The 17,164-nt window shown below is 39.0% G+C and overlaps 1 protein-coding gene across 12 annotated transcripts in view; it reads right to left on the reverse strand.

The window, feature by feature from the left end:
- MYO3B (myosin IIIB) overlaps positions 1 to 17,164 on the reverse strand; it is a 425,769-nt gene that overhangs the window by 103,172 nt on the left and 305,433 nt on the right. For 9 of the 12 annotated variants that reach the window (XR_012023941.1, XR_012023943.1, XM_072811357.1 and 6 more), the window contains 2 exons: positions 7,651 to 7,711; positions 6,620 to 6,719 (listed from right to left, as the gene is read on the reverse strand). The exons of 1 other annotated variant lie outside the window; for it this stretch is intronic. Coding sequence is in view for 8 of the 11 variants with exons in the window: in XM_072811357.1 (XP_072667458.1) it covers positions 6,620 to 6,719; positions 7,651 to 7,711 (161 nt within the window). In the remaining 3 variants the exon portion in view is untranslated. The remainder of the gene's footprint in view (positions 1 to 6,619; positions 6,720 to 7,650; positions 7,712 to 17,164) is intronic. 2 more of the 12 variants (XR_012023942.1, XM_072811358.1) reach the window with 1 other exon arrangement.

Genomic DNA, 17,164 nt, shown 5'->3' on the forward strand with positions numbered 1-17,164 from the left:
GGCCTTGCCTAAATTCTTTTGCAAAAAACCAGAACACAAAGATTATAGTGATGACATACATATTAGAGATTTGTGCAAATATTCAGATGTGGTGGAGTTTAGAGCAATTTTGCCTTAAGGGAAGCTGGCAAAGGCTGGCAGAGTTTGCAAAGTAGAATATCTTTTAAAAGCAATAATTCCTAATAATTTTAGAAATTGAGACATTATAAAAAACCTGGAACACTCCCCTCTGCCTCCTCTATAGCAAAGTTACAAGTAAATATAACTTTGTTCTTGACAACTTCCTGAGAATTTAATGAGACCACTGGAAATAAATAAGGACACTAAAGTATTTCCCAAACCTGGTTTGGGAAACAACAGCTGCAAAAACCAAGATATTAGAAATACATTACTCTCTAAGTGTTTTATTTTACTTCCTGGCCTGTGGTTGATGTGCAGTAGGTGCTCAATGACTGTTTTTTGAATGAATAGAAAGCCTTGTACATGTACAGTTCACTTTCTCTGATTCAATGTAATATCATAGAGATAGGGGACATCTAGAGCAGTGGTTCTCAAAGGGTAGCCCCCAGATCAGCTGTGTGGTGTCACCCGGGAACTTGATAAAAATGCAAAATCCCCCTCTCCTCTACCCCAAATCAGGCTGTGGAATGGGTCCAGTGATTCTGATGCACACTGAAGTTTGAACACTACTCATCAAAAAAGGTCTTTTAACAAGGAGGTATTTTTTTCACTTCCCATGCTAACAGAATAAGAATTCCATGCCTGTAATTCCTCTACTATCTCACCAAGAAAAGTCCTGAGACAGGCTTTACCAGTCTCCTTGATGAGGGTTTACAGTGAATTCTGTGGCACCCGGGCAAGAAGAAAAGCTATCTCAGGCCAATGGGAGCCCAAAAGAGGAGGGATTCAGAGTACCACAGACTACACATATATGAGAGGTCTCAAAGTCTTGTGTGTGGCATTCCATAAGGGCATCGGATGCGGGTAAGGGAGGCCTAGTAGCCTTCCCTCTGTATAGGGTTTGGTTTACATGTCTTTCTCAAGAGAGATTATGTTGCCTTTGAGACTCTGTTCTAGGAACACACTCTTTCTGTCAAATGGGTGATGACACCCCAGCCCTTTATCGTCACAGTGCTTGCGGTATGGCAAACTGCTTGTAACCCCTTCCAAACACAGGCAGGCAGTGGGAGGCAATTCTATCACATGGATCTAAGGCTTTGTCTTGCCTGAAACAGTGGTTTCAAAGAAAAAAACAGTTCCTCCCCAAAGCAAGTTCAACTTCTGATATTGTAATATGGTAACCAACTTGTCCCCATTTGCTTGGGACTGTCCTAGCATTAGCAGGCAAAACCCCACATCTTGGAAAACCCTTCAGTTCCAGGAAAACGGAGATGTTTGGTCAAGAGTTTCAAGGATAAAATAGAGCCCAAGTTTGCTTTCTGCTAGCTGAACTAATGCCAATATCAATAACAGTAATGAGCAACAAGAAAGATAAAGAAAAATGAGGGAGATGGCATTAGACTGGGTAGAAGTATGGGGCGGACAGCCCACTTCAGATCTGAAATCAGATCACTAAACCTGACATTAGACACTCTGAGGGCTCTATCACCGTCCAACACAGTGCAATGCCATTGGGCTTCCTTTGGGAGTCCAGTGCAATTCCACTTGCTCCTCAGCTCCCTACAAATGTGCCATGCTCCATTTTTAAGAGCCAATGTAGTTAAAATGCAATGTAGCAAGTGCAATGACTTTCTGACCTTCAAAGAGAAATATGGGGGCATGTGGCTGGCTCAGTTGGTATAGCACGCAGCTCTTCATTTGAGGTCATGAGTTCAAGCCCTACCCTAGGTGTAGAGCTTACTTCAAAAATTAAAAAAAAAGAAATATGAATAATTTATACTACTTGTAGATGAGAAGATAACCAAGGGAAGAACTGCTTCACTTAGGTGAGTTACCACAAGAAAGGGTAGGTGGTCCCATTTCACAATGGTGTCCAGGACTCTGCATTATAGCCCGGTGTGATAATTGTTGTTAGTGATCACGTCCTGAGACACTAAAGAATTATGTTCATTATATTTAGTATGAAAGGAAGTCATAGGTTTTAGAAAATTTCAACTACCTGGAAAATGACACTTAGCCAGAATATTTCATTCACTGATGAGGTCTGTAGTCTATCCTCAACCCAGGGGCTGGAGTAATCATTTTAAAATACAACTTAGTTCATATCACTCTTAAGCTAAAAATGCTCAGCCAACTTCACACACTAAGTTTATACTCTTACTATTGTGGGCCTCAGAGCAACAATACTGGCACCACCTGGAAGCTCACCGGTGTTGCAGAATCTTTAGTGCCACCCAGACCTACTGAATCAGAGTCTTCATTTTAAGTACTGACGGGGCACCTGGCTGGCTCAGTCAGTAGAGCATGTGACTCTTTTTTTTTAATTTTTAAAAATTTCTTTTAAGTAGGCCCCACCCCCACCCAAGCCCCACTGTGGGGCTTGAACTCAAGACCCTGAGATCAAGACCTGAGCTAAAATCAAGAGTCTGACATTCAACTGAGCCACCCAGGTGCCCCGAGCATAGAACTCTTGATTCATGGGGTTGTGAGTTCAAGCCCCCCAGCTGAAGGTAGAGATTACTTAATAAGTAAAAGTTAAAAAAAAAAAAAAAAAAGAAGTACTTACTTGCATCATCTGGCTCCTCAACTTCTACCATTCTTGCTCTCCTAGCTCCCATCACCTGGGGTTCTTTCTCCTTCTCACCTATTCCATGCAGGCTCTCCTCTTAGGGCCTTTGCCATAGGTATTCCCTTTGCCTAGAATACTCTTCTCCCAAATACTGCATGGCTAATTAGGTCACCACTTTCAAGCCTTCTCAATGAAGCTGACACTAACCACCCCATTTAAAAGTGCAACCATCCCCCAAACCCATCTTCCCTACTTTGGCCACCTCTAATCTCACTTACAGTATTTCCTTCCTCATAACACTTGACTCTTCTAACATCCTATACAATTGACTTTTGTACTATGCTTATTATTTATTGTCATCTCCCTCTGCTGGAACATAGCATCGTCAAGGACAGGAATTTTGTACTGTTGTGCCCTGATAGATCACATATGTCTAGAACAGGGTTAGTGATGTGTGTGGTGTGTGGTGTGTGGTCTGACTTGCTACTTGTCCCAACAAGATTAGTAAAGAAAGAGTAATTTAATTTAGAGAAAGAAATTAAGAAAAGTTTAGATCAATTTGGTATTGACACAACATCCAAATATGTGGTTATGTATCTAGTAGGTGACCTTTGAAAACATGGATTCAAACTGGGTAGGTCCACTTATACATGTTTTTTTTTCTCCAATTAATATATTGGAAATTTTTATAAGATTTGTGACAATTTGAAAAAACAGATGAACTGCACAGTTTAGAAATACTGAAAAAATTAAGAAAAAGTTAGGTATTACTGTAAGAATATAGTATATAATTCATACAACATACGTTATATGTGTTAATCAACTGCTTATGTTATCAGTAAGGTTTCAGATCAACAGGAAAAAATTAGGTATTACTGTAAGAATATAGTATATAATTCATACAACATACATTATATGTGTTAATCAACTACTTATGTTATCAGTAAGGTTTCAGATCAACATGAGTAGTTAAGTTTTTGATGAATCAAAAGTTAGATATGGATTTTGACTGTGCAAAGGTCAGCACTCCTAACCCTTGCATTGTTGAAGGATCAGTTATATTCATTTTTATTGTATTCACAAAAATATCTGACTGTGCAAATTGGAAATGAAAACAATCAAGCTAAAACTGATCTTTTAAAACAGCATGAGAAGTGTGAGAACAGGACAGTTCCTGGCACTTAGTAACTATTAATAATTGTTGAGTAAATAGATGAAATAAGTAAAAGGACAAAGGTCTAAAGAACACATTTTTAAACAGGAAAATCAGGTCCATTTATGCCTATCAGTCTAATTAAATAATTTCACTACTTGGATTAGTCACAAAGTGATTCGTACTATGCACTTCCTGAGTGTACTGTGCTTTCCTCTCCTATGCGAAAATGAGTCAGGCTCAAATGTACCAATTAAGGACACTTCTGAGACTCCCTGACTAACGGGCTGAAGACAGCCTTTGTACAAGCCCCACATCTGTATACTTCTTTGCATGCCTGCCCTGAACAGAGCTGGCCTAACTTTAGATTTATTCCCTGCTTCCCTTCATCCCCCACCCCACCAGACAACTTCATACAACAGTGAAGTTATTAGCATCCATTGCAAGTTACAAAGCAAACTTGTTGGATGTTAGTGGGTTTTTTTTTTTTTTTTACACCGAAAAGATCACAATATTCTCTTTTTTTCACAGAAATATAGGTTGAAATAATGGCTAATTCAAGGCAAAAAAATTAAACACAAAGGTATAACTTGTTAAAATATGTCTCACAGAATATACTCTTGTTTCGGCAGCTGATAACCTTGAAGACATAAAACTGGAAAGCTTTTGTTTTTCAATCTCTCTTTGCTGCTTTCTAAGGTCAAGGAGAATTTGATTTACATAATGCATTGTCTTGCCTAAACCTATCCTTCAATGCCACTCAAAGCAACAGCAACAAAATAAAACAACTAGAAAAAAAATAAAAAAATAAAACAGCTTGGATCATTTTAGCTTGTTCCACTGGTGTTCTATACCTTTTTTGGGGGTGACTAAGAGACATTTTATTCCAGGATTATTAGAAACACATTTAAAACTTTTTTCTAGGGATGCCTGGGTGGCTCAGCAGTTGAGCGTCTGCCTTCGGCTCAGGACCCTCATCCCAGGGTCATGGGATTGAGTCCCGCATTGGGATCCCTACAGGGAGCCTGCTTCTCTCTGCCCATGTCTCTGCCTCTCTGTGTGTGTGTCTCTCATAGATAAATAAAATCTTTAAAAAAATAAATAAATAAAACTTTTCACTGACTCATTCAAGAGCTTCATTACATTCTTGCTTCCATTATATTTCTTCATGACTTGGTATGCTCAAGAATTCAGTTAGAGGGTGTAGGCTAGGCTGGGAGAAAGAATACAGAAATGAAAAGATGTAAGCCCAGAGAGTTTACAATCTAGTAGGTAAATGAAAATGTAATGTAAGGCAGGATATGGTAAGTACTACAAGAGAAGTCAAAGGGCACAGAAGAGGGAACCACGGGGAATCAAGAATGGGTGGCTCAGTGGGTTAAGCATCTGACTCTCGATTTCAGCTCCAGTCATGATCTCACGATCCTGAGATTGAGTTCTGCATCAGGTTCTGTGCTGGGCATGGAGCCTGCTTAAGATTCTCTCTCTCTGTCCCTTTCCCCGTAGGCCCCTGACCCCGCCCCCCCCCCCCCCCCCACTATGCTCATGCTCTCTAAAACAAAAAGAGAATGGAGAGGACTGAAAATGGACAGGGAAGAAGGATAGATGGGGCAGAGGGCACCATGTGAGCGAAGTCACAGAGGAGAGAAAAGACATACTAGACATACTTGGAGAATATAGAACAGTCTGGATATTCTAAAGCACAGAATGAGAAAGAGAGATCAGTGGAAGATACAGCTAGAAAGGAAAATTATGACCATAAGAGAGATAGCCTTGAATGTCACATCAAGAAGTTTACAGCTGATGCTGAAGCAATGGGGAGCCATGGAGGAGTATGGAAGAAGGGAATGTTAAGATCAGAGTATGCTTTAGAAAAACTCCTCAGGTATCTGCAGAAGATAAGTTGGAGGAGGAAAAGAATGGAAGCAGGAAGACTACTTAGGATGCTATTTACAAGAGTGAAAGGAAAAGTAATAGTGATGGTATGGTGGCAGACCAAAGAGAAAACCATCTAGACTGGAGGGAAAAAATAAGTGCAACAGGAAAGGCTATATCTACTGCATATTTCAGAAAAATAGGTGAAGTTGACATTAAGTGTAATGTCCATGTTTTAAGTTGAAATGCATTCTTTCTTTGGAATGGTCCACACTACTCTTAGTATCCTCTGATTCATATATATTTCTTATGATCATGCTTCTATTTTGTCTTCTAGAATGTTGATTATAGTCACACATAAACCCCCAAACTAACTTTCACAATGTTCTATGGAAAAGAATTTAGAAAGGGGACATAAAAAGCTATTTCCCAAAGGAGTGTATGGCAAGATGTGTGTATTCCTGCTGAAAGAATGGTAGTGTTGCCAAAAGAGCACAACTGCTCTCTAAATCCATATTCCTTACCAACTCCTAGATTTTGACCCAAAATGATCTGTTCTACTGAAAGCTGGGTCAATTGTTTATCTTTCCTTTCACGAAATGATATTGTGAAGCAGGTCCCTAATTTGAGGTTTTAAGAGCTAAAGGGAAATAATGGCCTTTGATATTTATTCTCTTCCCTCAGAGAAGTAAAGTTGAGTGGGATGAGAAGGCAGTAAATGGCTCCTTTAACACAAATTTTGCTTCCAACCTTTATGGTTGCACAAATCTGAACTTTTTGCTAACACTAGATCATATTACTATATGAGTCCTACCTTCTGGACAGTTTTGCCTAAACAACTCATCAAAAAATACACAAGCATGCAAAAAGTAGAAGTAGCATGCAATTCAAAATGTTCTTACCAGGTGTTGCAGGGGCTCCCCTCGAGGGACTTGGTCCTGGGAGACCTGGGGCAGCATGGCATGTCCAAGAAGACAGCAGATCAGTCCCAGAAACGGAGTGCTTCAGAAAGACCCAATAGGAGAAACATACTTTTATCTTCTGATGAAGCAGCCTTAAGGACATAGCTTACATTTAACTAAGGGACCTTTAACCTTGATGATATGGAGAAGAAGGTAAGTATACTGGGGTCATGTTGTGAGTTGCCCCCGTCTTGCATTAGAATTGAGTGGAGGTCCTCTCCCTAGGGCAATTAGTAGCAAAGTCTCAGGACCTTTTGCTTAATTCATTAATTTCTTCCTCTGAACAAGTCAACCTAGCCCCCTCTTAAATTAATTATAGTCCAGAATATAAAAAAACAGCTATGTGCTGATTTTCTCCTATGCTTAATTTTTATCCCTAAGAAAGAAAAAAGAAAACCTATAGGAAGGTATTAATCTACTTAACATTTCTAAGTACATCATCCAAAGGATTTTGTTTTTTTAATCTTACATATGCTCAGCAGAGTTACTGGCAAAAACTGTACATTTTCTTCATTTCATCCTTTCAACATCAAATAGTAGGCAGCAAAAATTGGATCAGACTTCAAAGCCTGCTGTGGGCTCCAAGTCACAGAGAGACGCCTCCATTTCACATATTGAATTCGAGCAGGATATCAAAGTGCTACCAAAGAACCTCGGGTCCTTACTCAAAAAGAGGCTCTAACATCTGTAGAGAGTGGAGTGCACAGACAAATCACCTCGGGGAGCAGCTAGCATTTATTCTCAGCAGCAAATTTCCAGGCTTTTGATTCTCTCTTCACTGTACCTCCCTGTCTCTCTGCTGAACCAAAGTTCTTTAGCAAGCTGGGCTTTTGTCTCAAAGACTTCAAAATATCACTAACAGTTTCATGTTTGGATGACCTGACCAAGCAGTCACAGACAAGCTTCACAGTCATCGACTTGGACAAGTCTGAAATAAAGATACACAGTCATTCCAGAAGATGTCCAGCTACCTTATTTGGATGTCCTACGGAGACATCACACCCTTTTGGAGAACCTTGGGCTTGTGGATGCCTAAAAATAAAAATAATAAATTTTAAAAGGCCTGAAATAATGTTTAAGAACTTGAAGATTTTTTCTCTCCAAAGATATATCAGAACACACTGTTACTGAATTTCCATTGTTTCCCATTCCAGTCCTTGATTAAAAGGACATGGTCAACTTAAGAAAATGCATCCTACTAAGTGCTGTTGCTTTATTCACAGCCTGAGGTCCTAAGACCATAGAAGCTGCCCTTTTTAAAGCTGTGTAGTATAATCTGGTTTACTATTAGGCATTCACAAACTTTACTTAAGAAGCCAACAAAACTGACACTAAGGTGGTACTTCCCAACCAGCACATCGTAATCATATTAATGGTTAGATAATTCAAAATAGATTCTGTAGTCAAATAAGTATGGAAAATGCGGAGTTTTACATAGTTAAGAGGCTTCCATACTGCAGGAATGATCTTTTATAATCAAAATATTCATTTCCAGATTCCTAAAGTGGGGGGTGCGGAGTGGGTGCAGTGTTTCTTAAACTAATTTGACCAAGCAACTTAAAAAGTGATAACCTACTAACATCTATTAAAATATTAATGTTTCATGGAGCAGAGATGGGAAAAATCGATTGTGCTGTGTCCCCAATTTCTAGTAATTGAAACTCATTTTATAAAAGTGTAATAATTATTACTCACTGTTAAAATATGAGCTGGTCTTTTTTAGATGGACCCCAGCAGAATAGAAAGCACTGACTAAGGCACAACACTATTTCACAAGAGACTAAAAGCCAGAGGCCCTCGGGCCCTACGTGGATGAGGAGGCCTGACCAGGACCCACTCTGGGCAGGTTTAGGGCTCAGCTGGGGCTCCCCTCTTCACTGTCAGGGCCCGCCCGGATGCTCTGTCTGGGAAGGAGGATGTTAGCCAGGCTGGCCAGACAGTAAGGGCCTGCTGTAGTGGGTGTGGAGATATTTGAAAAAAGGTGTTTCTTAGCTCAAATAAAGTCCAGTTTGTACCCCCCAAAAAAATAAAATAAAATAAAATAAAAGAAAGCACTGACTAGGGGAAGAGAAATCTGGGTTCTAACTCCTGCTTCAAGATCCTTGGTGTCTTTCTTTCTCTCACACACCCTCTCTCTCTCTCTCTCTCTCTCTCTCTCACCCACACACACATACCAAATGGGGAAATTTCTGTAGTATTGAGGGTTCATCTGCAAAATGAAGGAATTGAGATAAACTATTACTAAGGTCTCTTCTAGTTCTATGTGAAAAAAATCTTATCATTTATTTAAACTGATAAATTCATTTTCTGATTTTTCTGTGAACAGTTCACAGATAATATCTTCAAAATGCATCTATATATAGGTATAAGAAATATCTCCCTTTAAAAAATATCACATCAATACCCTGGGAGAGGGGACTATAATGATACATATATTTCCATGTACATTTATACATGGAAATGGATACATGTATCCATAAATGGATACATTTATCTTATGTCTCCCACTATGGAATGCAAGTTCCAAGAAGGCAGGGATCGGATTTGCTTAATTCTATACTCTATATCAGCACCTAACCCTAGGGGCTGGTATGTTGTAAAGGGCTCAATAAATATTTGACAAGTCGAATGAATAAAAGAATGACTCATGGACCTTCAAGTATGTGCCTTGCAGATTAGCAATAATACCCTTGATGTTAACAGTAAATTAATGAGCTTTTATATAATACTTCATATTTTTTCAAATGCTTTTATATATCTAATGAGAATTTCACAGCCGTTTGAAATTTTGATCTAAGTGGTTTGATTGTCCCTATTATCTAGATAAAGAAACTGTTGAGAGAGGGAGAGGGATGTGGCCAGGGATCAGGTGACTACCTGGCAGAGGGAAGACACTGACGCCTGTTAGCCTGACTTCAAATCCTCTGTCTTCCTCTGAAACTTGACATCTTTTATACCCTTTGGTTTTTGTGCATCAAGCTAAGGAACTCATTCCTGTCAGCCTAGGCAAGTCCCAATGGTTCTGGAACACCTAAAGGAGAGATGGACTCTGAGGTCCTCCAGGAGTCCTGGTAAGGTTTGGAGACAATCTAAGGAAGAGAGTTTAGCTGTCACATTACGATGGGCTCTCTAATTTCTGCCCTACCTGCCCCAATATAGAAATGAAATCTCTTAAGAACTCTGCTCATTTGCATGGCTTTGTAGGATCCAAAAGCCAGGGGCAGATATCTTCCAACTTTCCACTAAGGGTCAGGTCATCAATTTGAGTCTCCATTCACACCTTTGGAAGAATCTAAGGCAGCTCAATATAATGTTTATATGTATTACTTGGTTTTATAAAAGTGGAGGTGAGATGGGTAATGTCCAAAGACAAATAGATTAGAAAATACCTGATTAAGCAAATACTTGATTAAAGCAGGTTTCTTTCCCAAGAGGCTTTCCAGAACCTTTAGCTTAATACCATCTACAATGAAACCTCACGAGCTGTAAACAATACACAGTATTTCCCAGATGTTATCTTAACAATGGCATTCTTCTCCCAAGGAGCATGATGGAGGCCTATTGGTTTCTATAACCTGCCTTAGGAACCAATCTAATCTGAGCAACACTTATTTAAAACAAACTCCAATCTGCCTTTAAAAAATGGTATAAGTTTTTCTTAAAAGTCTAACTGCCTCAACTTCGTTGCAGCAATTTATCAGATATGATGTCATTTGCTCCAAGGACCTGAGACTGGCAGTGAATGATAATGTGATAATGTTCCATAAGCTGTCACTGCTGAAATAAGAAAAAAAGCCCAATAACAAAAAATAATTAATGCTTACTGAATGCATGTATGTTATCAGGCACTGGCCAAAGAATGGATAAATGGTTATCTCATAATATTTCCAACAGCCATGTGAATTGGTTACATTTTTTTATACTCATTTTACAGGTGAGCGAATCAGGGATCAAGAAGCTAATGACTTGGTTCATGTCATAATTAGTGCATAAAGAGTGTACCATAATTTGACAAAGTACAACATCCATTCATGATAAAAACCCTCAACATATTAGGTGGAGAGGGAATATACCTCAACATAGTAAAGGTTATATATGAAAAACCCACAGCTAACATCATCCTCAATGGGGAAAAACCAAGAGCTTTTCACCTAAAGTTAGGAACAAGATAAGGTTGTCCACTCTCACCACTTTTAATTCAACATAGTACTGGAAATTCTAGCCACAGCAATCAGACAACAAAGATATAAAAGGCATTAAAATCAGAAAGGAAGAAGTAAAACTTTTCACTATTTGCGGATGACATGATATGACATACAGAAAACCTGGAAGAGGGGATCCCTGGGTGGCTCAGCGGTTTAGCACCTGCCTTCGGCCCTCAGGCGTGATCCTGGAGTCCCAGGATGGAGTCTTGTGTTGGGCTCCTTGCAACACAAGGAGCCTGCTTCTCCCTCTGCCTGTGTCTCTGCCTCTCCCTCTCTCTCTCTCTCTCTCTCTCTCTCTCTGTGTGTGTCTCTCATGAATAAATAAATAAAATCTTTAAAAAAAGAAAAAAAAAACCTGAAATATTCCAGCAAAAAAACTGCTAGAACTGATAAATGAATTCAGTACTGGTGCAGGATGCAAAATCAATGTTCAGAAATCTGGGCATTTCTATACATCACTAATGAAGCAGCAGAAAGAGAAATTAAGAAAACAATTCCATTTACAATTGTACCAAAATTAATAAAATCCTAGGAATAAACCTAACCAAAGAGGTGAAAGACCTATACTCTGAAAACTATCAAATGCTGAAGAAAGAAATTGAAGATGACACAAAGAAATGGAAAGACATTCTATGCTCATGAACTGGAAGAACAAATATTGTTAAAGTGTCTGTATTACCCAAAGCAATCTATACATTTAATGCAATTCCTACCAAAATACCAACAGCATTTTTCACAGAACTAGAACAATCAATCCTAAAATTTGTATGGAACCACAAGGCTTTGAATGGCCAAAGCATTCTTAAAAAAGAAAATGTGGAAACATCACAATATTGGATTTCAAGATATATTGCAAAGCTACAGTGATCAAAACAGTATGGTGCTGTTTTAAAAACAGACACACAGATCAATAGAATGGAACAGAAGCACAGAAGTGAACCCATAACTATCTGGTCAATTAATCTTTGACAAAACAGGAAAGAATATCCAACAGGAAAAGTACAGTTTCTTCAACAAATGGTGTTGAGAAAACTGGACAATCACATTCAAAAGAAAGAAACTGGACCACTTTCTTACACCATACACAAAAATAAATTCAAAATGGATTAAAGACCTAAATGTAAAGTCTGAAACTGTAAAATCCTGGAAGAGAATGCAGGCAGTAACCTTTTTGACACTGGGCATAGTAACTCTTTTCTAGATATGTCTCTTGAGGCAAGGGAAATGAAATAAAAAATAAACTAGTGAGACTACCATCAAAATAAAAAGCTTCTGCACAGCAAAGTAAATAATCAACAAAACTAAAAGGCAACCTATGGAATGAGAGAAAATACCTGCAAATGACATATCCAATAAAGGGTTAGTATCCAAAATATATAAAGAACTTTACAACTCAACTTCCATCTAGATGGCCAACAAATACATGAAAAGATGCTCAACATCACTCATCAGGGAAATTAAAACCTCACACCTGTCAAAATGTCTAAAATCAAAAACACAAGAAATTGCAAGTGCTGGAGAGGATGTGGACTAAAAGGAACCTTCTTGCACTGTTGGTGTGAATGCAAACTGGTATAGCCACTGTGGAAAACAGTTTGGAGGCTCCTCAAAAAGTTAAAAATATAACTACTCTATGATCCAGCAATTGCACTACTGGGTATTTATTTCCCCACCAAATACAAAAACTAATTCAAAGGAATGCCTGCACTCCTACGTTTATTGCAGCATTGTTTACAATAGCCAAATTATGGATGTACTTGTTCATCGACAGAAAAATGGAAATAGAAGATGTGGCATATGTACACAACAGAATATTACTCAGCCATAAAAAATGAAATCTTGCTATTTGCAATGACATGGATAGAGCTAGAGAGTATAATGCTAATCAAAATAAGTCAGAGAAAGAGAAATACCATATGATTTCACTCATATGTAGAATGTAACAAACAAATGAGTAAAGGGGCAAAAAACAGAGAGGGAGGGAGAGAAGAAACGTTCTTAATTATAATTCTCTATAGAGAACAGAGGCACCTGGGTGGCGCAGTCAGTTAAGCATCTGTCTTTGGCTCAGGTCATGATCCAAAAAGGTCCTGGGATCAAGCCCCACACCAGGCTCCAGCCCCACACCGGACTTCCTGCTCAGCAGGGAGCCTGCCACTCCCACTGCTTGTGTGTGTGCACATGGCACTCTCTCTCTGTCAAATAAATAAAGTCTTAAAAAAAACTAAAAAAAAAAAAAAAAGAAAAGAGAACTGATGGTTATGAGGGGTGGGTGGGAAGATGGGTTAAATATGTGATGGGGATTAAAGAGTATATTTGTCCTGATGGGCACTGGTAATGTATGAAATTGTTCACCTGAAACTAATACAACACTGTATATTGAAACTAATACAACACTGTATATTAACTGGAATCAAAATAAAAACTTAAAAAATATACTACAGTATAAAGCCTGCTGACATAGAAAAAGGAGACTCCACAGGGAAATTATTTATTCCCACAAGGATTATCAAGCGCTCATTAAAACTTCAGACAAATGGTTGGTGGTGAATAGGACATTCATATGGTGTCAAAGCATCAGCACATCGAGTCCTTCTTTCAGGTCACAAGGGGAACAAGGTAACAGTATAGTAACAGTATATTTTAATACAGCACAGTCTTGGCACCACTGATGCCTAGACAACATTGTCTTATGATGTGAGGCAATGCGAAGTGTTTGACATTTATATTTTTTGTTTTGGTCAAAAACATTGAACTTGAATGTAATCAAAGCTTTAAACCTCACAGTTTACCTAAAACGCAGGGTATAGAGGGACAAACTAAGACCACACAGAAGCAAGCAAACAAATACAGAAGGTGAGCTATTTTATGGGATAATTGGCTCAATCTCTTAAAAATGAGAAAGTAAGTATTATGTATTAAGTGAGATTTAGGAACATAACAACTCAATCCAAGGTAATGACCTAAACTGGATCCTGGCTTGGACAAACAGGTGTTAAGAACATTCTTAGGACAACTGGGAAGTTTTGACTATGAATTAGTATTAGATGATATATTTCTTAAAAGATTATTTATTTATACATGAGAGAGAGAGAGAGAGAGAGACAGAGACAGAGACACAAGCAGAGGGAGAAGCAGGGGTCTCCAGGATACCACCCTGAGCTGAAGGTGGTGCTAAACCGCTGAGCCACCCAGGCTGCCCAGTATTAGATGATATTAAAGAATTATTCATTTTTATTTATTTTATTTTAAGTGGGCTCCATGTCCAATGTAGGGCTTGAACCCACAACCCCAAGAACAAGAGTTGCATGCTCTACTGACTGAGCCAGTCAGGTGCTCCAGGAATTATTCATTTTTAAAGTGTGATATTATTTTGAATCTGTAGGAAAATTTAAAAATATAATACTGTCCTTAGCTTCCATTAGGAATCACATGCTAAATGGCAGAATCAGTGAATAGGAGGTAGGTGTCTCTGTCTACATATGACTCTCTGCATATTCCAAGGGCTCCTCTAGCCTCTCCGAATCCATGACGAAAGTTTTAAGCAGATCGCCTCCAGGGCTCGGCAGCTCTGCTACGTTGCTTCAGTCAGTTCACTCAGCTGTGAGTTCTGGGAGAGACACAAAAATCTAACTCCTCACTGACAGCACTTCTGCTGGGCATCTGCCCTGAAAAAGCCCCCCAAAATGAAACTCACATCTAATTCTTTCTAAACCCTGATCCCAATGTGATGGGATGAGAGGCTGGGTGCATGCTGGCTCTCAAGTACATGGCTGCTGAGAATGCCCCAGCATCTCTCCTCTACAGCAAAGATTCACGAGGCCAGCTGGCTTTGTCATGCTGGGCTGGCAGCACTAGGTGAAGTCATCATCATCACACTCCAAAACTGGGTCTCAGCTTTGATAGGCTCCAAAATTCAGTTTGCCAGTTCACTGAGGGGTGATGATTTTTTCAGAGTGGAGTTGTATTAACCAAACTTAGAAGAGTCATATTTGAAAAGCAGAATACCAGCGTGTGATTTTACAGTGAGTAGTATTATCTGGACTATACTCTCCCCCTTGCTTCCCCCTCACTAGTTGGTTGAAATAATCTAGAGATAGATTTATATATTTTAGAATTAAAACAAAGGAAGCAGAGTACTCCTGGAGCACTGATCAACCAATCTAGTCTTGTAACTGACCTTTTTTTACTTTAGGGTTAGAATTGGTAACTTCTTGCTTGGATGGGAGTAGAGACACACTGGTTATACTCTGACCCTCCATTTTATAAACTTCACTTAAATTCCTTTTTGCAGTTTTTATTAAACTTTGATAAAATTTGCCAGATTATGTCTTATCTTTTATCAATTATAATTTAGAATGGCTTGTAGACAAATGAAGAAACCCATTAGTCGTTCACACTTGACAGCATATTCTAATTTCAAAACAGGATAGGTTTCAGCTAATTCATTGTGGGTTGATTTCTGTTAGCTTCCTGCTGTCTCTAGATTTGGGACTAGTTCTAATTGTAAATTCGTGTCTTCCGTGGTAGCCCTGGGAGAAAGGCTAATCAGCATAACCAAGCAAATTTATTCCTGCTTCTTTAATAGCTCTGGAAAAAAAAATCTGTTGTATATGGAGCTCTTAAGAAGAGGTCAATTTCTTGTTCCCAAGTAGTAGCAGCCAATCCACTCTGCAAAAGATATGCCCAGACCAACATAGTAGGATCCCCATGAATCACGAGGGAGGCACCTTTTAGATAAACAAGTCATACAACTTTCCTTACGGAAATTACCATGAAGGATAATAGAAAACGTAAACATCTTTGTAAATGGTTTCAGTAAGTTCAAGGTAAGGTAGATAAACCATTTTAAAAATGACATCAGAGAAAAGACACTGTCCTTTGTAAAAGATCCCAAGCTAACCTGAGTGCTAACAGGATGTCTATACAATCTGGTCTCAGATCAAACCCCAACTGGCAAGTGAAGCATTCTTATCTAGTTCTTACATGCAATCTGAACATTGTGAGGGCTGAGGCTATAAATGTGGAACACTACCAGATCTGAATGTCCACTTATTGTCACTATGCACCTACTTTTCCCTGATTTGCATCAACTAGGTGTCACTATATATTCTTTTTGCTACTTATATTTATTTAAACAGCTTTGAAGGCACAGAGGATTGGAAGATAAGAAAATGTCCTAAGAACACAATTTTTTTTTTTAAAGAACACAAATTATCATGTTAAATTTAAAGGTACCCAGAATGTGTAAGATAGTGCATATTATAAAACTTGGAAAGCTAGGATTTCTAGAATGCTTTAAAAAAAAAAGATTTTTTTAAAGATTTTATTTATTTATTCATGAGAGACACAGGGAGAGTGAGAAGCAGAGGGAGAAGCAGGCTCCATGCAAGGAGCCTGATGTGGGATTTGATCCCGGGACTCCAGGATCATGCCTTGGGCCGAAGGCAGGCACTTAACCTCAGGGATCCCCCGCCAAAAAAGATTTTTATTTATTGAGGGAGAGGGAGAGAGGAGAAGAGGGGCAGAGGGAGAGAGAAACTTTAGCAGACTCTACGCAGAGCATGGAGCCTGACATGAGGCTCAAACACACAATCCCAAGATTACAACCTGAGCTGAAACCAAGAGTCAGATGCTAAACAGACTGCACCACTCAGGTGCCCCTAGAATGCTTTTGTTTTCTATTCACCACTACCACAACAAATAAGCATTTGTCAAGCCCCCACTGAACCTCCTTAGGGTTCTATTCATACTTTTATACTTTTGCCTGGAATGTCTTCTCCTCTCTGGCCCACTTGGCCATTGCACCTTTATCCTTTAGCCTGGATGTCAGCTTCTTGGAAGAGCTTTTTTGCCCCATCCCCACCCTGGACACCTCTTCCACTCTGGGCAGAGTTGGAGGCTCCCTAGTGCATTTCTACAATCTGCTGAGCCTAACCACTCTGAAAACTTGGTACTGTAACTAACTCATCTGGTGCCATATCCTGACCAATTAAAAGTGACTGCACATCATCTACAGAGGGTAAGCTTTATCAAATTTTGATTAAGGGAGGGAGAGCAAAGAACAGGCCACTTGGCTTTGAGATATCAGAGCTGTTCTTATTGCTGTGTTCATCAGTTTTATCTTTTCTTCTTTATATTTTGGTTGCTGAAAACACTCCAAATTCCTAAAAGGTCTGAATATTCACCAATCACTAATCAATGAAAGTGTAGTGATCTTTGACTTTCTCCCCAAGGTAAATGACTGAAATAACTGGTGGCAAAATGTTTCCTTTTTTTT

The sequence above is a fragment of the Canis lupus genome, chromosome 34 (genome assembly GCF_048164855.1).
Source record: "Canis lupus baileyi chromosome 34, mCanLup2.hap1, whole genome shotgun sequence".
Taxonomy (NCBI): Eukaryota; Metazoa; Chordata; class Mammalia; order Carnivora; family Canidae; genus Canis; species Canis lupus.